Source organism: Hyperoodon ampullatus (genome assembly GCF_949752795.1).
Source record: "Hyperoodon ampullatus genome assembly, chromosome: 6".
NCBI classification, from domain to species: Eukaryota; Metazoa; Chordata; class Mammalia; order Artiodactyla; family Ziphiidae; genus Hyperoodon; species Hyperoodon ampullatus.
In genome coordinates this window covers 45,874,012-45,899,632 of record NC_136919.1, presented here as the reverse complement: position 1 = coordinate 45,899,632, position 25,621 = coordinate 45,874,012, and the positions used below count along the sequence as shown (strand labels likewise).

Below are 25,621 nucleotides of genomic sequence, written 5' to 3'. Positions count from 1 at the left end.
CCACAAAGCCCTTCTGTGATACACACTTTGCTGCAAAGTCTGGTTGGAAAGTGAGAGCAGGGCCAAGATTCCACAGAGGCCAGAGGTCCAGGCCAGGCCCTCCCCACATCCTTCGTCACCTTTCTCTGAGCACGTTTCATGCACATTAAGTCCCATGGTAACCCCAAACCTCAGGTTGTGAGAAGCATGTCTGTTTTAATCTGCATTTCCCAAAAATAATTTGACCATGGAGCATTTTGCAAACACCAATTACTGTTCCATGGATTGGGGATTCTGAAAATCTCATTTTGGGAAAGGCCAATTCCAGTCCTTTTCCAAATGTAACTCTTCTCCTCTAGGAAGCCCTCTCACTTGCTTCAACTCATTCACCTCCCCCTTCCTATTTTGCAGCCTTTGATTATATAGGTAGGTGCCTGTATGAGTCACGTTCTGAATCAGTCTCTAAGGGCAGCTGTATTCAGCTTGCCTGGCTCTGTGGCCCAGCCCTGATGGGTCTCCCAGAGAGGACTGAGGAGACTGGTAGGGTTCAGCAGCCTGCCTTTCTCTCAGCTACAGGCCCAAGCAGCTTCCGGGAAGAGCATCACTCACTATGGACACTGCATCCTCCTCTTAAAGCTAGGATCTATGGTTCCAACTTCAAAAAAATGATACTGTTCCCAGGGCACTATCACAGTCATTCTCAGGGCCCTGCCACTGAAGCAGACGGGGCCTAACTAACCCTGGTTCATGTAAGAGGAGCTGGTCACGTTGCTCACATCCACAGTCATTCAGAGCAAGGACTAGCACGCTCCCTCATCGTCAGTCTGTTTTTCTCTCCAAGTACCGCACGACTTCCCCTGGGAATACCCACTCTCAACTGGACTCCAGAGCAACTGATCTCGGGCCAGGGCTGGGGACAAGGAGCAAGCAGGTCTTAGTGTTTGTGTGTTTGCCCTTGACCTGCCTTTACCCTTGAGGGAACTCCTGTGTTCTTCTGCTCCAAGCAATCCAAGCACCCCAAGCTGACCTTCCAACCAGACGTTAGGGGCCTTTTTCCTGCTGTCTCTTGGCTATACATACTCAAACTTTGCATTGGAATAATATTCATTTATTTTTTTTACTTGGCAAAAAGTCAAGTGCTACATTTTTAAAAACAAAATCTCAAACAATCAAACGCATTACCCATCACAGAAGAGGGTCTGGCAACAGTACAAAACATCCTACTTAAGATTTTTTTTTATACAAGTAGGTTTAAAATGAGTTCTGTGAGAACTAAGAAATCTACAGCTTGTAGTTTAATAATAGAAAAAAATTAAGACAATTAAAAGATCTGTAGCATCCAGCATTTTGCTTAATTCCCTGTTTTATAGCACCTATTTCTCTAGGTTAGAAGATGAGAATTCTAGAACCTGTGGTGTATGCCTTGTACCACAGCAAGATAGGGTGGACCTGCTGTCTCCCCTCCCCACCAGCCCCCATCACCAAGGAGAAGACACTCTTTTTTTTCAATCTCCCCACTTACTACCAGAGCAGAGGGGGATAACGGGGAAAGCAACTTAGAAATTAGAGTGCAGGAATATGACTTCCTTTCCCCAGAATGGGCTGCTGACAGAAGCAGAGTATGTTTTTAGAATGGTGGAGGAGTTTGTGGGTGGGAACAGCTATTATCTGCAAAATGATGCATAAAAAGCAAGGAGTAACTGGACATCACGGTCAGTTGCCTGCAAGTTTAAAAACCTCAGACTAAACAGATAGTTCGAGGGAGGAACAAATTACTAATCACATAGATGCTTTACATGCACACCACTGTTGGCTGTAGGCCACCCCATCACCATCCCAGGGCTGAGCCAACAGACTGGCTCCACTGTACTAAGAAAAACAAACATGACACACAGGAAGCACTCACTACACACAGATAAATCCCCTGTTCATCCCCACCCTCCAGAACTAAACCCAATTTAGAAAACAAAAGCAAAACCCACTGGGGAGATTAGAAGAGAGGCAAAAGAAGTTTCTCCCCAAAGCCAAGGGGACCGAGTATGTGAATTTTAGCAGACTTGAGGCCGCCAGCTCCAGGCCCCTGAGAAACCAGATCAGGTCTTATTTGAGAGGAGGGAGAGGGAGGTTTGGATGGAGATTCTTTTTACCAAGTCCTACCAAGGCTTCTGTAGCCTCCAGAGCTGCATCTTGGATGGAGACCCTGATGTTTTGGGGGAGTGGCCATTGATTTAACCAGATGGGAAACTGAAGTGGAAGTGACACATACACAGAAATGTTCTCACCTGGGGGGCACACAGATGGGAAGGCAGGTAGGAGATGGATTACTTTGGAGTCCTGGCATGAGTCCCCAGGAAGCTTTCAATCTAACTCAGAGGGTTTCCTACTGGTGATTTGTTTTCCTTTCTATTTTTACTTCCTATAATCAGTGTTGTTAGACTTTACAAAACAAGATAAAAACTAGTCCCAAAGCTGGACTCTGTGAATATAGTTGTTTCTTTTATAAATATTTTAATTACAGTAATCCTCACTCCAGATAATTTCAGTGACAAACGGTACTTGCAGGCACACAAGTTCTCACACACACACACACACACACACACACAGCCCCCAAACTTTCACAGAAAGTCTGACAGCAACCATATAATTATAAAGGAGCCCCAGCTCTCAAGAGTGAAGTAAGGGTGAGAATGACTATGTCAACCTAAAGAAGCCAGAGAGGGGAGACTGTGTGTCACTTAAAGAAAAAATATAAACAGAAATTAACAACAATGTCTGGTTGAGAAGCCAGAAAGAAAAAAGATAGTAAGGTAAAATTCTGCTTACCAAAAGGGAAAAAAGGAAAAAAAAAAAAGGAAAACCCTTTAGATTTCTGTACAGAGGTTCTTCCTGTCAAGTGCCTAAACCATAGGCAAACTCTGGTGTTCCCACTAAAATATGAGGGTCTCACACAACTGGAAAAAAATCAAAATAAGAAATGGAAACTGAGGATGGAATTTAGTGAATTTCTGTGCATTCTGGGAGAGACTTAGTTGCCGTTAACTCCAGAGCCCAGCGTAGTTTCCATGGAGTCCTGAAGGGAGGGGTCCTCCTGCCACGAAGAGCTTCGTTCCGGACGAGTCATAGCAGTGCGTGTAGACAGCGTTGGGGAAGGAATCAGTGTCCGAAAAGTAACTCCTCCAGGTTTCGTCATGATTCTGTGGGAAATAAGAGACTCTGTGAGCACTCGCCGTGGGGAAGAAAAGGGAAAGAACGGACAAGAATGCTTTCTGGGCTCCTTAAGAGGAGAGGGTCCTGTATCTATACAGGAGACTGGTGCTCATGGGAGTTGGAGCCCCATTTTTCCAAATGAACATTAGGGAGGAGCCAAGCAGGCTGAAGAACTGCTACGCAAACTGAAGGTCTTCTCAGGACTGCTGGAACCAAATGCTTTCAGAATTCACTGGCAGCTTCAGTGGGAGGTTCTTCTCCTTCCAGCCCTATTATCACCTGGGGGTTATCCTGGGCCAACCGGTGTGTCTTACTGGGCCTGTTCTCCCACAGACATGCAGACACAAAAACAAAACCAAGGGAAAGTGCCTTTCTCTGCTCCAAGGAGTGTCTCTTACTAGTGAAAAACTATGTGGTAGGTGGTGTGTCAGTGGGGGTGGGAGTGGGTGGGTAAGTGAATACAACTTTTCCGTCACTGTCCAGTAACCATGTGAGGCATGGGCTTACTCACCAGCCAGCCTCTGCCAGTCCTTAGTTTCAGATTCTCCCCTGCTAGTCTGGGCTTGGACCCATAACAAGCTGAGAGCCTCTCTTCCAGGAACCTCTGAGCTCGGATGTCATAGAATAGCAGGGAGCCCTGCCCTGTGCCCACAGTGATGATGTGCTCATAGAAGCTCACTGACCGGATACCTGAGAGAGAGAAAAGTAAAGGGCAGTCAGGTCTGCTAGCCTGAACTTCTCTGACACTGAGTTCACATGGCACCCCTAAATACCACAGCACCTTTCCCAAGGCAGACCTAGCTCACGCACAAGCCAGAGAACCCCGATGCCACACTGCCCATCCACACACTAACAGGAGCCTTCCTCTAAGCCTCAGAAGTACCAAATGCCTGATGATGCCCAAGATGCTTTGGGCCCAAGACCGTAAGTATGCCCTGAACCTGCTTGCCTCCCCTCGACTCACTCTGAAGTCACCTTTCATAACTCTAAGTTCTTCTCCATTACATGTTTCCAACCCATACTGAAACTGAGGGTAATCTGCATATTTAAAAATCATTACATTAACAAGGACTTTCTTGTATTTGACCTAAAACCACTACCATGGCACTGCAAGAGGTCTTTATCTGGTATTAAGTGTGTTATGAGAGTGGCAAACAGCCTAGAACTGAAGCACTCAAAGGACCACTGTCTCTCACCTGTGAATTTAAGACAAGTCACCTAATCACTTTGGGTCACAGGGAAAATACATTTGCTGCATCTGTGGATCAGATAAGTGCATGGGATATGAAGGTGTCTCTAAGTACAAAAGAGGTGCTCACTAATATGTGTGAAATCAATATTTCCTTATTAGGTTTGCAAGCTGCTCCTGTAACAGTAACCAAAATCTCTTAAAACTTCATTCCGGCCAAGACTATTTATTCTTTCCCTTACTACTTTCCTTAAACACATTATTCTCTCTGTTCTGAAATGTATTTCAAGAATAACTGAAAACAAATCTAAAACAATGGCCAAAACTGCAGCATCTACACGAAATTAAGTACTGCTTGAAAGAGAGAAGATACTGTGCCTTTTAGGACTCCCAGGATAACGTAGCCACATTTTTGCATGAGAAGGGGGACAATGTCAGATGAAGAAGGAAACCCACTTTGTTAAGTTGGACAACCTGGATTCTGGTCCCTGGCTGTTCCCCCTCCAACCTGTGTGGTGTTTGGCAAGTTATTTAACCAATCTGGGTCTCAGTCTCCTCATCTATAAAATGGGATGTAAACTGCTTCCCACCGGGTTCTTGGTAAGATGAAATGAGATGTCAGACAAAGGTATTCTGACATTTTAAAGTACAGTACAAACGTAAGTCTCTTTTTATTCCTCAGTGAAGAATGCGGGTGCCCTCAGAGAGACTATGCTATTAAAGACTGGGAGGCGGGGGGGCCTGAAGCCTAATTCACCCAGTGGATAAGAACTAAACTGAATATTTTCTTCAGCTTTATGGAGGTATAACTGACATAGAATACACTGCACATATTCAAGGTTATACAATTTGAAGTTTTAATATATGTATATGTCCATGACACCACCACCACAATCAAAATAACATATATATCACCCCCAAAAGTTTCCTCATGCCCCTCTGTAAAATCCTCCTCACCCCACCACATCATCCCTTAGCATAAAACAATTTTATAGTTCAGGTAGGGTCCCAGCAAAAAACTACCACAAGGAGTAGGGCTCTGTGGAAGAACAAGGAAACCACCAATACGCTGACTATTGGTTTCCATCAAAGGCTTCTGTGGCCACACATTTGTGTGTGGTGTTTGAAGCTTTGCTGCTGTATGCAGGTATTCAATCTCCCCTTTGTGTCACCAAACACCTCCACCAGGTTCCATAAAGATCACCATATTTGTTTGGAAACCAATATTGAAACTGAAGGTCAAAACCCATTCACAACGCAGCTGTAAGCCTGAGGGGCACACGGGGGCCTCTTACCACTGCCTCGCTCCCTGGAGCAGACAGACTTGATGTTGTATGATGGTTGCCGTGGATCTAAGAAGGAGACATGAGCTTGGGAGCCCACTGCATACACTGACCACTCACTACCATAGGCCAGGCACACATTCTCACGGCAATATGGCAGTTTGGTGGAGAGGAGCTGAAAACAGAGAGAGAAGAGATGCACCCATGGCATTACCAGAAAGCACACGGCAGGGCATTGTTCTTAGATGCCCACCTCTGTGGGCTTTCCTCATATACCAGACAAACAAAGTCACAGACAAAAAGACATGTCCCAATTAAGGAAATAACATCCTGCTCCACCCCTATGTATGTAAGAGAAAGAAAGAATGATGATACTAAACAAGATCTAGGTACTGAAGAGGACCAGTTAGGGAAAAAGGTCAAGCTCGAATTAAATAATCAGAAGCAGAGAGAAAGGCCAAAAAACACAGGCTGTTTCCAGGGATAACCCCAGGGCACTAAAGCCAAGGTCCCACTCTGTTCTCTCTGCTGGGAAGAGCCACTACCCTTCTCACTGATCTTCAGGTAAAGGGGCTGACTTCTGGCTACCCTCAGCCTAACTCCCCAACTGTATGGGAGTTGTACACTATAGAAAGCACACTCGTGGGACTGCTCAACCCCAGGTAACCCCAATCAGCCTTAACCCTGGATCCTTGTCATTTAGCCAATCCTCAGTGGCTACTGAACATAAAGCACCAAGCAAGGTCAGTGGAGCTCAAAGGCTACTGTGACATGAAGGAAATCAATAATTCCTGGAGCTCTGCTTCCTCTTGAAAAAGAGTCTATCATAGAAGTTATAAGCAGCAAAGGCCTCTGGGACAAGAAGAGGACAAACGATCCACGCGTAGGTTTAACTTTAGGCAAAAGGTGCTTGCAAATATTGCAAATTAAATCCATACCTTACATGATTATTTTAGAGATGATTACTCTTAGTTTAATTGATCTTCGGTTGCCAATGGCTCCTAACATTTAGGTTTTTCCTGCCCTCACAATATTGCAAATAGTCAGTAATCCATAAGCAAATACTTAAATGCACTGTGGATTGGAAGACTGCTAGTTAAAGGAGTCTCTCAGCAAGTTTTTGCAATGTGAAAGAATCACCCCCTCTGACTCTTTTTTTTCTTTTTCTTTTTTCCAGTTCTGGACATTAGTTTAATCAGTCATTTTCACCTTCTCTGAAGAGCATAAAAATTTTACTCAGTTTGCCAGTATCCCTGTCATAAAATTGCTGTAAGTTGTTCTAAATTAATTATTTCACAGGAAATAGACAGATCTCTTATTGTTGGGTAATGGAAATGCGTAGATTATCCTGTACATGTTACTCCAATCAACTGCTAACATAGTTTCTGCTGGGTTCCCTCTGACTTCTTTTTTTTTTTTTTTTGCGGTACACGGGCCTCTCACTGCTGTGGCCTCTCCGGTTGCGAAGCACAGGCTCCGGATGCGCAGGCTCAGCGGCCACGGCTCACGGGCCCAGCCGCTCCGCGGCATGGGGGATCTTCCCGGACCGGGGCACGAACCCGCGTCCCCTGCATCGGCAGGCGGACTCTCAACCACCGTGCCGCCAGGGAAGCCCTTCCTCTGACTTCTTTAAAAGACTTTTAAGAGGGGCAGGCCAGACTCAGAATTTCACGCACCATGCAATCACACGCCCAGACCCTTGGAGAATTTGTGCTTTAGACAAGAATGAAAAAGTTTAGGGAGGATTAATGTATTTTAACTATAAGGTGAAACTACTAAGTCATGTTCATCACACCTTAGACAGTGTATTTTCAGCCTTCCAGAGATGAAAGTAGCCATCCAGAGATACTGCTCCCAATTCCTGCAAGAGCAATGAAAAACAGGTTATACTCACAGCAACTAATATATAACAGGAAGCAGGGGAAGACTCTGCAGGTTGGGGTCCTCCCATTACTCACTCCTATCCTATGATGGTGCCAGGGATTATCAGCCCATCATTTTACCCTACAAAATGCAGCTGTACAGCATATTAAAGCAAGGCTGCTTCTTGACAGAACCCAAGAAGCAAGTCCTGGTTTGAACATAGGCACCCATGGTTAAAAAAGCCCATACTATACAATCATACACATGACATCCTGTTTGATAGTTAGAGCAGAGCATGCACATGAAAAACAGTTTTGTAAGTCTCAGTGTGAGAGCTTCTATAAGTAGAGGGTCTAAGCTGGGAGAGATAAGTCTACCCCTAACCCATAAATATGGATGAGAGATAGGAGGCGGCTAAGGGAACTATCCCTCAAATTGTGGCCTGAATCAAATTTTGGGAAAAGAGCGCTTCTTCTCTTCTGGCTCTGGGTCTCCATACTAACACTCTACTTATAGCCCAGTAGTTTCAGATCTGACTCAAATGATTAAGTTAAGACTTGATGGCAGTGTTGAGAAGAGGCAGTAAAGAATGAAAAGAAACTGAATACGAGAGAAGAAAGTGACTGCATGTAAGAAAATCACACCCAAAATAGAGCACCGGCAAGATCATGTGCAAATGAGAGAAAGTCAAATCAGAGTGGCGCTGGGGAAACTATGAGAGGCTAACAGATATGAACCATCCAGAGAATACTCAATGCAAGGGGTGGCTTTCATAATTTCAGTTATAATCTTTCTCAGAGGGAGATTATAACTAAGCATCCCTCAGCCTTCAAGAGATGCTCCGTGGGCTCAGAACTGAGTTATGTAGTAAGCTCTGACTTGGGGAAGGAGAAGGAGAAGGACAGTGCACCTCCCAAGACATAAGCCAAGAAGCTGAAGCAAGAGGAACAGGCTTCAGGGAACCTTTGGCAAGCTCATACCTTGTTCTTGTTGTTGAAGGCCAGAGCTCGGACCTTGCAGTTGTCAGGGTTTGTGTCCTCCTTGGGGATGTCCTTTAAGGCCTTGTGAGTGATGTGAGCATACACAGGGACCTGTGACACACTGTGCCTTGCATCACTTTTGGTTAACACATCATCTGTCACCTCCCAGAGTCCCATAGAACCATCGCGTGAGCCTGTAGGGCAAGGAAACCACAGATGTCAGACATATCCAACTTTCCATGAGACAATCCCACAGAAGCCAAATGGGACTTCTTAGTCTAGCTCTTTGTGTACCATGCTCACATGCACTGAAGCTTGGCCAGGTGGCCCACACTAAAACAGAAAGCAGTACGTATTTTATTTTTTTTTTTTTTTTTTTTTTTTTTTTGCGGTACGCGGGCCTCTCACTCTTGCGGCCTCTCCCGTTGCGGAGCCCAGGCTCGGGACGCGCAGGCTCAGCGGCCATGGCTCACGGGCCCAGCCGCTCCGCGGCATGTGGAATCTTCCCAGACCGGGGCACGAACCCGCGTCCCCTGCTTCGGCAGGCGGACTCTCAACCACTGCGCCACCAGGGAAGCCCAGCAGTACGTATTTTAAAAGCCACACCAAGAGGATGATTCAACTGAGGTGTAGGAGTTAAAATATAACCTTTAAGTGTAACGTAGTCGGTGGGACTTTTGAAAAGAGAGAATACATTTGATAAAGCTCAGTAATTTTCCAAGCCAAATGCTTAGGTCACTTGGGCATGCATGCATAGGTGATTTCTACTAGGCAATAGGGTTTGGGAACTTCCACTCTAGATCAGTGGTGCTTAATATTTTCTGAGTCATGTACCCCTCTGACAGACTTAGGAATGTTAAAGACCCCTTTCTCTAGAAAAATACACAAAAAACCTACCTTGCACACTCAGTTTCAGGGAGCTTCATGGGCCTTTTGAAGGAACCATAATCCCTGAATTAAGAATGACTGTTCTGGGCTTCCCTGGTGGTGCAGTGGTTAAGAATCTGCCTGTCAATGCAGGGGACACGGGTTCGAGCCCTGGTCTGGGAAGATCCCACATGCCGCGGAGCAACTAAGCCCGTGCCCCACAACTACTGAGCCTGCACTCTACAGCCCGTGAGCCACAACTATGGAGCCCACGTGCTGCAACTACTGAAGCCCGTGCGCCTAGAGCCCGTGCTCCTCAACAAGAGAAGCCACCGCAGTGAGAAGCCTGCGCACCACAACGAAGACCCAACACAGCCAAAAATAAATAAAATAAAATAAAATTTTAAAAAATGCCTTAAGAATGACTGTTCTACATTAAGATGAATGCTTAAAAACATAAACAGTTTTCCTTAGGGAACATAATGAAGCACTTAAAAACAAGTCTATGGTACAGTCATAAAACAGTATATCAAGAACCAATAAAAAGGGCTTCCCTGGTGATGCAGTAGTTAAGAATCCGCCTGCCAATGCAGAGGACACGGGTTTCAGCCCTGGTCCGGGAAGATCCCACATGCCACGGAGCAACTAAGCCCGTGCGCCACAACTACTGAGCCTGCGCTCTAGAGCCCGTGAGCCTCAACTACTGAAGCCCGCAAGCCTAGAGCCCATGCTCCACAACAAGAGAAGCCACCGCAATGAGAAGCCCACGCACCACAACAAAGAGTAGCCCCCTCTTGCCACAACTAGAGAAAGCCCACACCCAGCAACAAAGACCCAACTCAGCCAAAAATAAATTAAAAAATAAAATAAAAGAACCAATAAAAAAAGTTTTCAAATTCCTTTCCAGTAGCATTATCTGCCAAAACTCCTTTGAGACCAGAAGGTGCCCTTCTCACATTGCAAATCTCCTGACTAGTTCACAGTAAAAATTGTCTAACATGGGATAAATATCATCCAACTTGTTTGTATCATAAGGTTTGTGGACAAAGGTTCAAAGCAGAGGGCTCATCATGTGTGAAATCTAGAAAAGGCCAGAGAGAAGGGCACGTCTAGAGAACCACGTACGGTTTATAATGCAAATTTAAAAAATAAAACTATACAAGTTTTATTATGAAAAATTTCAAGCATATTGAAATGTTGAAAGAATTTTACAATGAATTGTATACTTACACCTATAGTCTACTATCAACATTTTCTTATACTTGGCATATCATATATCTATACATATATCCATCCCTCTATATGATCCCATTTTAACCTACTTATAATCCCATTTTAACAACTCAAATATGTACTGAAAAAAGACTAGCAAGATTGATTTCAAATTGTTAACAGTGACTATCTCTGGGCACAAACTGTGTGGGTAATTCTTTCCTTTTTTGTTTATTTGAATTAAAAAAAATTCTTACAATAAACATGTATTACTTTTACAGTAAAGAAAAAATTATTTTAAGAACTAATCTGGCAGCAACATGAAGATTAGATTGGAGGAGACAAGACCAGAGGCAGAGAGAAAATATGGAAGGACATTGGGGTAATTCAAAAGATAGACGATGAGCACCCAAGTAGACAAGATAGAAAAGAAATTGATGGATATAAGAGATATTTTAGAAAACAGAATCAACATGGCTTGGTAATCTAAGAAGACTGAAGAGTCTTAGTTCTCTGGCTGTGCACCTAGGTGGGAGGTAGGAGAATTTACCAATATATGTCAATGGCAGGGGGAGGTGAGGTTCTGGAAGGGAGATGATGAGTTTGAATACACTGAATTTGAGGGGAATGTTCAGGGGTTGATGCTCATCGTCAAGTCTGAACATTAACACTGGGTAACAAGTATTGAGCATTTTCAATATGGCAGATACTAAGCACTAACTCATCTGATCTTCCCAATGACCCTGTGAAGTATATATAATCATTATCCATGTTACAGATGAGGAAATCCAAGTCTCAAAAGCCTTAAATAACTTGCCCTCTGTGTTAATAAGTGGTAAGACCAGGATTCAAATTCATATCTTTATTATCAGAGCCAATACTCTTTTTTTTAAAAATGCAGCAAAAACTACTGTTAATGGTACATCAAACACTCTTTTTTATAAATAATAAAACCTTGTTTATATCCAATTTAACAAGACATCTACATTGACTTAAAACTATTTGGACTTTCTTGCTGATGTGACCTCTCAGATTATGAAATTCCTGATTTGGATGTGAACAAAGCATAACTGAAAATTCAAAATAAACTTTTTTTTTTTTTTTGGCCGCACCATGCAGCTTGCGGGATCTTAGTTCCCTGACCAAGGATCGAACCCAGGCCCCCTACAGGGGAAGCATGGAGTCCTAACCACTGGACTGCCAGGGAACTCCCCAAGAGAAACACTGTCCCCTGCCCTCCTGCACAGCTGAACGTTAGAACTATTTCCAACTGAGCTGCTTACTGCAAAATTTTGAGGCAGTTTCTCAATATTTGTATAGTATAACACTCCTCCAAATTGGGCTCCTCGTTAATTGTCTCTGCACATATTAGTTTTAAAATGTATACTGGGGACTTCCCTGTTGAGCCAGTGGTTAAGAATCTGCCTTCCAATGCAGGGGATGCAGGTTCGATCCCTGATCGGGGAACTAAGATCCCACAGGCCACAGGGCAACTAAGCCCAGGTGCTCTAGAGCTCTTGCGCCACTAGAGAGCCCATGTGCTGTAACTGCTGAGAGGCCCGTGCGCCAACGAAAGGTCCTGTGTGCCTCAACTAAGATCCGACACAGCCAATAAATAAATACTAAAAAAAAAAAAAAGCACAGATCAGTAGCTCACACTTCCTGGGCTTCTTTCACTGTGGTTGTTCTGCCTTTGAACAAATGGAAAGGTTGAGCTGGGAGGATTTTTAAAAAATAAATAAATAAAATGTATACTGTGTTTTTACTCTCTATCTTCCATAATTGTATGTGATGTTGTGTACCATGTAATATGTCAACAGTATGTCACACAGCAACTCCATCACTAAGGTAGGGAAGTGTACTAACTTACTTTGATGATTAGGAAACTGAAACACAGCTTCTTTCAACATGTAACAATTTGGAGAACAGAGCATTTGAAGATTAGTACTTTTACAAAGCTATATTTCCTCAATTTAGACGGCAAAATTATATATTAGGAACATTGATGGAAGGATTTTTGTTGTGTATGTTGATTTATAGTGATTCTACAGATTATAAGGAAGGTGTATTCTATATTATCATAATTAAAGTCTCAGTAGAAGATGAGAATTATCACGAACATTTAGATTTTAATTTTTCGTTAAAGTATAATTCACTTACAATATAATATTAGTTTCAGGTGTACAGCACAGTGATTCATTATTTTTATACTCTATTTAAGGTTATTATAAAATAATGACCATATTGCCCTGTGCCATACAATATATCCTTGTTGCTTATTTAATTTTTATAAATTTATTTATTTTATTTTTGGCTGTGTTGGGTCTTCATTGCTGCACACGGGCTTTCTCCAGTTGCGGCGAGCGGGGACTACTCTTCGTTGCAGTGCGCAGGCTTCTCATTGCGGTGGCTTCTCTTGTTGCAGAGCATAGGCTCTAGGTGAACAGGCTTCAGTAGTTGTGGCTCACAGGTTCTAGAGCGCACGCTCAGTAGTTGTGGCGCACGGGCTTAGTTGCTCTGCGGCATGTGGGATCTTCCCGGACCAGGGCTTGAACCCGTGCCCCCTGCATTGGCAGGCGGATGCTTAACCACTGCACCACCAGGGAAGCCCTGTTGCTTATTTTATACATAGTACTTTGTATCTCTTAATTCCATACTTCTATCTTGCCCCCGCCCTCTCCCCCCTGGTAACCACTAGTTTGTTCTCTTTATCTGTGAATCTGTTTCTGTTTTGTTATATACATTCATTTAATTTATTTTTTTGATTCCACATATAAGTAGTAAAGTGTTTGTCTTTCTCTGACTTATTTCACTAAGCATAATACCCTCTAGGTCCATCCACGTTGTTGCAAATGGCAGAATTTCATTCTTTTTTAATGGCTGAGTAATAGTCCATTGTGTATATATACCACATCTTTTTTTTTTTTTTTTTTTTTTTTGCAGTACGCGGGCCTCTCACTGCTGTGGCCTCTCCCGCTGCAGAGCACAGGCCCTGGATGCACAGGCTCAGCAGCCATGGCTCACGGGCCCAGCCGCTCTGTGGCACGTGGGATCCTCCCGGACTGGGGCATGAACCCGCTTCCCCCGCATCGGCAGGCGGACTCTCAACCACTGCACCACCAGGGAAGCCCTATACCACATCTTTTTAAAAAACTTTTATTTTATATTGGAGTATAGTTGACTAACAATAGTATGTTAGTTTCAGGTTTACAGCAAAGTGATTCAGTTATACATATACATGTATCTATTCTCTTTCAAATTCTTTTCCCATTTAGGTTATTACAGAATGTTGAGCAGAGTTACCTGTGCTATACAGTAGGTCCTTGTTGGTTATCTATTTTATTTTTCTATTTTTTTTTTTTTTTTGCCACCCATGTGGCTTGTGGGATCTTAGTTCCCTGACCAGGGATTGAACCTGCACCCTCTGCAGTGAAACCGCAGAGTCCTAACAACTGGACCACCAGGGAATTCCCTGGTTATCTATTTTAAACATAGCAGTGTGTACATGTCAATCCCAAACTCCCAATCTACCCCTCCCCACCGGTAACCATAAGTTCATTCTCTAAGTTTGTGAGTCTGTTTCTGTTTTGTAAGTAAGTTCATTTGTATGAACTTTTGTTGTTGTTGTTTTGATTCCACATGTAAGCAATATCGTATGATATTTGTCTTTCTCTGTCTGACTTACTTCACTTAGGATGATAATCTCCAGGTCCATCCATGTTGCTGCAAATGACATTATTTCATTCTTTTTAATGGCTGAGTAATATTCCATTGTATATATGTACCACATCTTCTTTATCCATTCATCTGTCGATAAGACACATAGGTTGTTTCCATATCTTGACTATTACATATGAAGCTACTAAGAATATTGGGGTGCGTGTATTTTTTCGAATTAGGGTTTTCATTTTCTTTAAATATATATCTAGCTGTAGAATTGCTGGATCATATAGTAGTCCTATTTTTAGGTTTTCTTTTTCAATTTTTTTTAAATTAAAAAAATATTTATTTATTTGGCTGCGTTGGGTCTTAGCTGCGGCACATGGGATCTTTGGTGCAGCATACAGGATCTTTCGTTGTGGCACACGGATCTCTCTCTAGTTGTGGTGCATGGGCTCAGTAGTTATGGCGCGCAGGCTCTCTAGTTGTGGTGCACGGGCTCTAGAGTGTGAGGGCTCAGTAGTTGTAGCATGCTGGCTTAGCTGCCCTGAAGCATGTGGGATCTTAGTTCCCTGACCAGGGATCGAACCCACGTCCCCTGCATTGGAAGGCAGATTCTGAACGAAGACAGATTCTTAACCACTGGACCACCAGGGGAGTCCCTATTTTTAGTTTTTTTTTTTTTTTTTTTGCTGTACGTGGGCCTCTCACTGTTGTGGCCTCTCCCATTGCGGAGCACAGGCTCCGGACGCGCAGGCCCAACGGCCATGGCTCACGGGCCCAACCGCTCCACGGCATGCGGGATCCTCCCAGACCGGGGCACGAACCCGTGTCCCCTGCATCGGCAGGCGGGCTCTCAACCACTGCGCCACCAGGGAAGCCCCTATTTTTAGTTTTTTGAGGAACGTTTATACTGTTTTTCATAATGGCCACACCAATTTATGTTCCTACCAGCAGTGTACTAGGGTTCCCTTTTCTCCACATCCTCACCAACATTTGAAGACTTTTTGATAACAGCCATTCTGACAGGTGTGAAGTGATTATTATCTCACTGTGGTTTTGATTTGCATTTCTCTGATGATTAGCAATTTTGAGCATTTCCTCATGTGTCTGCTGGCCGCTCTATATCTTCTTTGGAAAAATATCTATCCAGGTTTTCTGCCCAATTTTTAATTGGGTTGCTTTTTTTTTTTTTTTTTTTTTTTGCTGTACTCGGGCCTCTCACTGTTGTGGCCTCTCCCGTTGCGGAGCACAAGCTCCGGACACGCAGGCTTAGCGGCCATGGATCACGGGCCCAGCCGCTCCGTGGCATGTGGGATCCTCCCGGACAGGGGCACGAACCCGTGTCCTCTGCATCGGCAGGCAGACTCTCAACCACTGCACCACCAGGGAAGCCCGGGTTGCTTATTTTTTTATATTGAGTTGTATGAGCTGTTTATATGTTTTGGATAACCCTTATTGGTCATATCATTTGCAAACATTTTCTCCCATTCCATAGGCTGTCTTTCTGTTCTGTTGATGGTTTCCTTTGCTATGCAAAAGATTTTAAGTTTAATTAGGTCCCATTTGCTTAATTTTGCTCTTGTTTCTTTTGCCTTAGGAGAGAGATATGAGAAATATTGCTACAGTTTATGTCAAAGAGTGTTCTGCCTATGTTTTCTTCTAGGAGTTTTATGGTTTCCAGTCTTCCATTTAGGTCTTTAAACCATTTTGTTAGTTTTGCATATTGGTGTGAGAAAATGTTCTAATTTCACTCTTTTACATGTAGCTGTCCAGTTTTTCCAGCACCGCTCTTCATTGGAGACTGTTTTTTCTCCATAGTATATTCTTTGTCATAGATTTATTGACAGAAGTGTGTGGGTTTACTTCTGGGCTCTCTGTTTTGTCCCATGGATCTATGTGTCTCTTTTTGTTCCAGTACCATGCTGGGTTTTTTTTTTAATTAATTAATTTACGGCTGCGTTGGGTCTTCGTTGCCGCACACAGGCTTTCTCTAGTTGCGGCGAGCAGAGGCTGCTCTTCGCTGCGGTACATGGGCACCTCACTGCAGTGGCTTCTCTTGTTGCTGAGCACGGGCTCTTGGCACGTGGGCTCTAGAGCGCAGGCTCGGCAGTTGTGGCGCATGGGCCTAGTTGCTCCGCAGCATGTGGGATCTTCCCGGACCAGGGCTCGAACCCGTGTCTCTTGCATTGGCAGGTGGATTCTTAACCACTGTGCCACCAGGGAAGTCTTACCATGCTGTTTTGATGACCAAAGCTTTATAGTTTAGTCTGAAGTCAGGGAGCATGCTATCTCTAGCTTTGTTCTTTTTTTCCTCAAGATTGCTCTGGCAATTTGGGGTCTTTTGTGATTCCATATAGATTTTAGGATTGTTTGTTCTAGTTCTATGAAAAACATCATGGGTATTTTGATAAGGATGGCATTAAATCTGTAGATTGCTTAGGGAAATAGAGACATTTTAACAATATTAATTCCTCCAATCCAAAAACATGGGATATCTTTCCATTCCTTTGTATCATCTTCAATCTCCTTCATAAATGTTCTACAGTTTTCAGAATATAGGTCTTTCACTCAGAGCCAATATTCTTTTTTCTTTTTAAATTGAAATATAGCTGATTTACAATATTATATTAGTTTCAGGTGTACAGCAAAGTGACTCAGTATTTTTGCAGATTATATTCCATTGTAGGTTATTACAAGATACTAGGTATAATTCCCTGTGCAGCAGTCCCCAGCTGCTGGGACTAGGGACCGGTTTCATGGAAGACAATTTTTCCATGGACCGGGGGGTGGCGGGGTGGGGGAGTGGAGATGGTTCAGGCAGTAATGCAAGCATTGGGGAGCAATAGGGAATGGCAGATGAAGCTTTGCTCGTTCACCCGCAGCTCACCTCCTGCTGTGTGGCCCAGTTCCTAACAGGCCACGGACCGGTAGCGGTCCGCCGTCTGGGGGTTGGGGACCCCTGCTATACAGTATATCCTTGTTGCTTATCTATTTTACATACAGTAGTTTATACTGGTTAATCCCATACTCCAACTTTGTCCCTCCCCCTCCCTCTCCCCTTTGGTAACCACAGCTTTGTATTCTGTATCTGTGAGTCTGTTCCTGTTTTAGAGCCAATATTCTTAAAATCTGCTATACTGTTCACAAAATGTAGACTTGGAAGCTATCAGCCTAAAAACATAGAATACTCACAGACTATATGAAAAAAGAGAAGGGAAGCTCCCAGAAAAAGCCACGTCCTGGCTCCTAACAACCACACTTAGTGCAAGTTACTGTCATACAGATAGCCCCTATAGAGGTGACATGATTCAGCCTTTGCCTTCAAGGAGCTCTCATTTCTTGGGGAGACTAATGACAGGGAATCCAAAAGCTTCTGAACCACTACTGAGTAATTCTGAACTGTGACTATGCTTGTCCATTAGATTTATTTTCCCTCCTGGCTGCTTCCTATTGCCTTGCAAAGAATCCAAAGAAGAAACATTTATGTTCCCTTAGCTTTGTTCATAGCAGTTCTAAGCATGGGCTTTGAACTCAGAGCTGGATTCAGATCCTGAGTCCATCTCTCACCATCTGTGTAGCCTTTGGCAAATTATAACCTCTCAGAATCTACATTTTCTCATTTGTGAAATGAGGCTCATAATGCAAACCTTCTAGGACTGTTCTGAGGATTCTATGAGACAACACACATGAAGTACTTAATTTAGCAACTCTTATAATTTTTTTTAAAATTTGGGAATCTGGAATGGGGGATTATATTTTTACATATACGTACCCAGCAAAACTGGTTGGCACTCTGAGCCTACTTTCTAGGCTGCTGTGGGTATTCAGAAAGCATTTGAGTATCTCTAGATTATCTTCTCTACACTCATTTCCATGTATTTTTTATGACTGTTCTACCATTGGGAGAGAAAGTCCCCCAATCCTATATAGCTTTATCAACACTATATAGTTGTACAGAAAGTGACAGCTGCTCCTAATACTTTGCAGAGCACACCAACTTTTCCAAAAGCACTTTCACAACTATTGTCTCAGTGAAGCCCCACAAAAATGTTGAGGCTAACATGCCAATACACAGGCTCTTTGGAACAAGGCAGAGTATGAATAATAAGTGTGCTAGTACTTCCACTTTCCAGATCAGGAATATACAAGGGGAATGACTTACTCAAGGTCACATGGTAAGTCAGGAGAAAGAGTATTAGAAACAAGGTTTCCTGGCCCCTGGCTGATGGTCGGTTTACTGGGCTATTTCCAATCACACTACTCTCCTTCTTCAACTTCTAGCTTCCCTCCCTCCCTGCCACACCAGAACTCCCTACAAAAGGGCAATTTTACCAGACACCGCCATAGTGTCACTGATCCACGCAATGGAAAAGATCCAGTCCTTGTGTCCATCCTTCAAGAGGAGGGAGTGACAGGTACAGAGAGAGAAAAAAAAAGGAAAAAAAGAAATCAGTAAAATAAGGATTACAATGTACACCCCTGAAAAGCTTACGAGTCTGACTGAAAATATCTTTGTAAAAATTACAATTCTGATCTCTGGTGATTTCAACCCAAATGGAATGATCCCACAATTTTTAACTTCTGTCTTGAGAAGCTCAAAGCTGGAATGAAACTGGCATTCCTGCGGACAATAAACATGGCCGGTGGACACACAGCTCTAGCATTCTATCTCTGGATGTTCTACTTGTGGTTCCTATGCACAATTACCCACCTCTCATCCCTCCAACACACCTCCTCGCACTCTCCCCTTGCTTCCTGGGACTATAGCTACAACTGACCTCTATGCTGTTCCATCTGTCTGGCACTCTCTTCCTCCAGACATCAGCATGGCTTGCACCCTCATTTCCTTTAAGTCTCCCTGCTCAAATGTCATTCTTATCAAAGAGGTCCTCCCAACTATCCTCTGAAATAGCATTCTCCACCATGCTCTCTCCCTTTAGCCTGCCTCTACTCTTCTCCATGGCACTCATCACACTCTGACATACTGCTGGTACATTTTTGTTGGTTTATATGCCTCCCTTCACTTGACTGCAGGCTTCAAGAGGGTAGGGACTTTGTCTGTTTTATTCACTGCTATGTCCCCAGTGTCTGAAACAATGACCGGCCATAGAAGGGTCAAAAAACAGTTGCTGAATGAATAACTTAATAAACCCTTCTGATTATGGGCAGTAGGAGATGTGTAACCACTGTGGTGTGGACTCAAACACCAACCCACCGGTGATGGCCTCTGAGGTGTACTGCTCGCCTCTTTATCAAACATACCCTCTGCCAACATATCTGATACTCCCTGTGGTGAGTGGAATACCAACTCTGAAATCTCCACCCCATACCTCACCATTACGCACCCCCAACCCAAGTCCGCAGAAGTCTAGAGGAAACTGTCCCTTCCTGGGGGGCTTGTGGGATGAGGACTGGGCTCTGTTAAAAAATAAGGCTACCTCTATCTACAATTATTGAGGAGACTTACATCTCCCACACACACAGGATCTAGTGTAGGCAGCCGGTAGATGGCAAGGCTGTTGGGGTTGTCTCCTCCGGTGGCTAACAGTGTTCTAGAGGGATTCAGCTCGATAGCATGGATACCACAGCCCTGTGTCACACCGCCGGGCTCCCGGTCCTTCAGAATGGGGATCTTGGTGATCTGGCTTGTCTGGACATCCACTACAAACAGCTACAAGAGAAAAGGGATAAAGAAGCTGAATGCAGTTTCTCTTCAGTGTGGCTAACGCTGGGTACAAACATCCATTCATTCACTCAGTTACCCATCAAACATTTAATTAATGTCTACTACGTTAGACCCTGGGCATTATTAAATGCATGGTCAGGGCGACACTAGTCAAATGAAACATGTAAATAAGAAAACATAACAGAGATAGATATAATATGCTACATAAACAGAGAGAGGAAGAAGTAAATTCTGCCTGGGATTCAAATATGGCTTCAAAGAGGATTATGGCTCTAATGAACCTGATGAAAGGTTTTCTACCAGTTCAAGCATATTTTATATAACTCTTTTATTTTCTATTTATTTATTTTATTTCTTTATTTTCCTTATATTTTTTGGCTGCGTCAGGTCTTAGTTGCGGCACACAGGATCCTTGTTGAAGCATGCCAGATCTTTTCTTCATGGAGCGTGGTCTGCTCGGGTTTCTCTCTAGTTGTGGTGAGCGGGCTCCAGAGTGCATGGGCTCTGTAGTTTGTGGCACATGGGCTCTCTTGTTGAGGCGCGTGAGCTTGCTAGATGTGGCACGCAGGCTTAGTTGCCCTGTGGCATGCGGGATCTTAGTTTCCCGACCAGGGATTGAACCTGCGTCCCCTGCATTAGAAGGTGGATTCTTTTTCTGTTCTGTTTTTTAAAGATTTTTTAAACATTTTATTTATTTTATTATTTTATTTTTGACTGCATTGGGTCTTCCTTGCTGAGTACGGGCTTTCTCTAGTTGCGGTGAGCGGGCTTCTCATTGCAGTGGAGAAGGTGGATTCTTTACCACTGGACCACCAGGGAAGTCCCTATATAACTAATTCTTATCTAACCATGCATAGAAACTTATAAACAAAACACATCATAACCACTATTAGACATACCTATAAACATTACCACGTTTGCAAGAGTGACCTGAGACATGACAAGGTAAGAGATATTCATATCTCACTGCTTATCTATCACACACACATTCTGTTTTGTGCCACCATGCCTTTGCTCATGCGGCTGCTTCTGGCTGAAATGCTCTTATCCACTTCGTACCAAACTAACCCCTTTTCACTCTCCAAAATTCAATTCAGAGAAATACTTTATGGAAAAGATCAGTCTTAGACAAAGGGCATTCCCAGTGGAGTCTTTTTTTTTTTTTAATATTTATTTATTTATTTAGGGTGTGCTGGGTCTTAGTTTCGGCAGGCAGGCTCCTTAGTTGTGGCTCGCAGGCTCCTTAGTTGCAGCACATGAGCTCCTTAGTTGTGGCACATGAACTCTTAGTTGCAGCATGCATGTGGGATCTAGTTCCCTTACCAGGGATTGAACCCGGGCCCCCTGCATTGGGAGTGCAGAAGCTTAACCACTGTGCCACCAGGGAAGTCCCTGGAGTCTATTATTATTAAACTCTTTATGTGATTCAATGATTCATTTATTCACTCACTGATTCAGCACCAACTAAATGCCAAGAATTGTTCTAGGTGCTAGAAATATAACTACTAGGGATGATCTCTGCCCTCATATACCTCATAGTCTAGGTAGTTCATTTAAAATCCTATCAGCAATTCTCAGAGTGAAGCCAAATCATGTTATATCTTTGTATAAAGTAACCTACTGCTTGCACAGGAAGATCTATGAAAGGAGAAAGTAGGTAAGCCTTAAATTTAAAATAGAAAAAGGAAAGGAAGAGTAGCTAGAACAAGACCGCCAGGTAGAGACTGAGGAAAAATTTTAAAAGGGAAGGTAGAGAGAGGGGAACCACTCCTGAATCTGTAAGCCCTGACAACTACTTAAGGCAGACCCTCTTGCCTAACAGGCACAGTCACTGATGTGTCTGACAGGCATTTTTAAACTCAATGTGTCTAAAACAAATATTCTTCCTCCCCAAATTGCTCATTTCATCTAATGCCACCAAAATCTGCCTGGTCACACAAGCCTGGGATTCACTCTAGACTCCTCCTCCCTCATTCCCATCATCCCAGCTAGTCCTGCCAAACTATCTCCTAAATATTCTTACAGTTGACTCCTTCCTCTCCATCCTCTCTCCTCTAGACAACTACAACTGGTCTTTGTGCCTTCAGGCAAGGTCACCATCAAAATTATTCTCCAGGGGCTTCCCTGGTGGCGCAGTGGTTGAGTCCGCCTGCCAATGCAGGGGACACGGGTTCGTGCCCCGGTCTGGGAAGATCCCACATGCTGCGGAGCGGCTAGGCCCGTGAGCCATGGCCACTGAGCCTGCGCATCCGGAGCCTGTGCTCCGCAACGGGAGAGGCCACAACGGTGAGAGGCCTGTGTACAGAAAAAAAACAAACAAAAAAACTATTCTCCATGCTATTATCATTCATCTTCATAAAAATGGAAATCCTCCCAAGTCAATTAAAAAATATCTAATGGTTCCCCTTTACCTAAATTCAAGCCCCTTAGCATGGCATCAAGACTCTTCTCAATGTGACCCCTACCTATCTCTCTAGCTTCAAATCCTGCCATGGACCTTATACTCTAGAAAGAACTGCTTATTAATTATTATTCACACAAATAATAATTATTTTATTTTTGACTTCATTGGGTCTTCAATGAAGACTCTTCAATGAAATATAATTATTTTGTTTCATGCTCATGCTGTTCACAATGCCAGAAATGCTTCCTCCCCTTCTTTTCTTTACCTGGCCATCATGTCCTTACCTTTCATGATTCAGTTCAGACATGTCCTCTATGAACATTCCTTAATGTCCAGACTGGTTAAGTTCCTCTCTTGTAGGCTCCCAAGACAGCCCTCTACTCACAATACTTAGATCTTATCACAGTTTCAAAATCTTTATTTGTCTCGGGTTTCCCTGGTGGCGCAGTAGTTAAGAATCCGCCTGCCAATGCAGGGGACACGGGTTCGAGCCCTGATCCGGGAAGATCCCACACTCCACGGAACAACTAAGCCTGTGCACCACAACTACTGAGCCTGTGCTCTAGAGCCTGCGAGCCACGACTACTGAGCCCAAGTGCTGCAACTACTGAAGCCTGTGTGTCTAGAGCCCATGCTTTGCAACAAGAAAAGCCACCGCAATGAGAAGCCCGCGCACTGCAACGAAGACCCAACACGGCCAAAATAAATAAATTTAAAAAAAAATTCTTTACTTGTCTCTCTTCTCCATTAAGCTAATAATGTCCTTCCAATTCCAAGAGCAGAGGGTTTACCCTATTTGGTTCTATTCTCCTGCCCCAACCATGCAGAGCTACATAGTAAGTGCTTACAGTAACCACCTTTCAGGGGACCTGCCCAAGGACGTTAGGGGGCCCCCACATCCCTGCACTCAGAGTGGGGGCCTGTAGCTGAGTTTGATACAGCCCAGATTTCCAGATCACAGCACTGTCCTGGGGTAGCCTCCTGGCTCAAGGAGAACCAGTCCAGAGGCTAGACTGGACTGGGTCATTCAAATTCTCTCAGCAATATGGAACTGGCTGGTGGCACTATACCAAACTGTCTGGGTGGCCATTTTCTACCAAAGCCAGTCCCCAGAGAAAAGGAAACAGAAGCCAGGAAGCATGGACATCCCTGGTTCCTAGGGGCTTTCCAACTCCTAGTTGTTTTTCTGAGATCCAGGGATACTTCCTGCTCTTCAGGTTTGCAAGCTAGCCCTTCCAATAAATGTGAGTGGATTTCTTACCCTTTTAAACAAACGATCTCTAACCAACACAGCCCCTCAAATGTTTAATAAAGCAAAATGTATTGCCCACTTACACTTCTGTGTTGTGTGGGACAGTGCAACCATAATATATTAGCTTCTAGATCAGTGATTCTCAAACTGATTATAATACAATATAATATAATACAATAACCTGGGGAATTTTCTTTTTTAAAAAATACTACAAAACAAACACAACTCCCAGGGACTTCCCTGGTGGTCCAGTGGTTAAGACTCCGTGCTCCCAATGCAGGGGGCCTGGGTTCGATCCCTGGTCAGGGAACTAGATCTTGCATGTCACAACTAAGAGCCCGCATGCCGCAACTAAGAGCCGGCACAGCCAAATAAATAATAAATAAATAAATAAATATTTAAAAACAATTCCCAGGCCCTATCCTAAAACTCCTCCAATTAGAAAGTTCTGAGTTTGGGGCCAGTAAAAGTGAATTTTTTTCAAGGATCTCCAGGTGAATCTAATGACTGCCCAGGTTTAACAATCACTGATCTAGAGCTTTGCTATTCAAAGGAGTATCTGGAAGCTTGTTAGAAACAAAGAATCTCAGGCCTTCACCCTAGACCTATTAAATCAGCATCTGGAGTTTCTCAAGATCTCCAAGTACACTGAAGTTGGAGAAGCACTGATGTAGAGAGAATCTACTCTGTACACTAAGGCCGATGCATTTGGTAAGACACAACCCTATGCCTTAAAACAGGGCTCCATTTCTGCCACCCAGAAAAGGTGAAGAGAAAAAGCTTCATCTATTCATGTCCAAGAAAGTCTTAAGCCCAACCTCTCCAGTTTTGGACTTGGGAGAGACCTAGGTTTGAATTCCATTGGTTACTTAGTAGCTATGTGATCTTGATCAAGTCACTTTCACCTTTCTGAATCTTGTTTCTTATCTATAAAACTTGAATAATATTATTTATCTAATAGGGTTGCTAGGAGGTCTAATAAAATGTAAAGTATCTAGCACAGGGCTCAGCACAGAATAGGTACTTAACAAGTACTAGCTAATAGTAACATTCTATTCTAATGTTTGTTTCATTCAGTAGGTTATAAGAATGGCTTATACACTAGATGAAAAAGATTTCATACAAGGGAAATGCAAACAGCTGGCTCTGTAGAGGCCCAGGAAACCAAGAGTTTACCCCCAACCTCACCCTCATCCTTGCAGAGGAATGACTAAGCACCATGTGAAGGACAGAGCCTTTTTGCTTTTTCAAAGGAAGGAACAGGGATGCGGATGGAGTGCCACAGACTATCTCCCCAGGCTGTCTGATAAAGGGTCAAGGCTTCATACAGCTCCTGTAACATTTCCCAGAATGAGGCTGCTCCACATTAACCTACTGGGATCCCTGCCAGAAACCAGCAGCACCGGCAAGATAAGCTTGAGGCTTAATGGCTCCCTGCAACTTACAAGTTAGGACAGAGGGAAAAAAGAAAGCAAAGGCCTTACAATCAGGAAGATTGTATGACTAGTGAGTACACCTCTAAATGCATGTATCTGCATACAGACATATGCAATTGTGTGAACAGAAAGTCAAGGTGGCTTAATAAAATGGGGGGAGGGGAGATTCACAAAGTATCAAAGAGTGTTTTAGATGGAGGTTAATGGGGAAAGGAAAGCAAATCCACATAGGTCGCACAGAGAGGATGACTATACCAAGTCAGATGGTAAAAGGCAAGAGGGCAGCTTAAGTATGGGAAAGAGAGGATAATTGAAATCAAGCAGAGGAATACACTTCCTCTCCCAAATGGAGATGGGGAGGAGCAAAGGAGAGAGCCAAGATCCAGAAACACAACAGGAAATGGTTAGATAATATGTATCAAAAATTAAAAATGTGTAAACTCTGCAATTTCTATTTTAGAAATTTATGATAAGGAAATAATGACAGGTGAACAATTTTAATTACAGTGAATTTAATTAATTTATTTATTTATTTGGCCCTGCTGTGCAGCACGCAGGATCTTAGTTCCCTGACCAGGGACTGAACTGGTGCCCCCTATA

The 25,621-nt window shown here is 43.5% G+C and overlaps 1 protein-coding gene across 1 annotated transcript in view; it reads right to left on the bottom strand.

The window, feature by feature from the left end:
* Window positions 1–2,975: 2,975 nt before the first annotated feature.
* Window positions 2,976–25,621, bottom strand: part of DCAF12 (DDB1 and CUL4 associated factor 12) — a gene marked incomplete at its 5' end in the record, with an annotated part of 40,256 nt that continues 17,610 nt past the window's right edge. Inside the window, 7 exons of the mRNA XM_079706297.1 lie at window positions 2,976–3,173; window positions 3,698–3,876; window positions 5,671–5,833; window positions 7,454–7,519; window positions 8,502–8,695; window positions 18,576–18,636; window positions 19,711–19,914. Of these exons, the coding sequence (XP_079562423.1) occupies window positions 3,015–3,173; window positions 3,698–3,876; window positions 5,671–5,833; window positions 7,454–7,519; window positions 8,502–8,695; window positions 18,576–18,636; window positions 19,711–19,914 (1,026 nt within the window). The 3' untranslated portion in view covers window positions 2,976–3,014. The remainder of the gene's footprint in view (window positions 3,174–3,697; window positions 3,877–5,670; window positions 5,834–7,453; window positions 7,520–8,501; window positions 8,696–18,575; window positions 18,637–19,710; window positions 19,915–25,621) is intronic.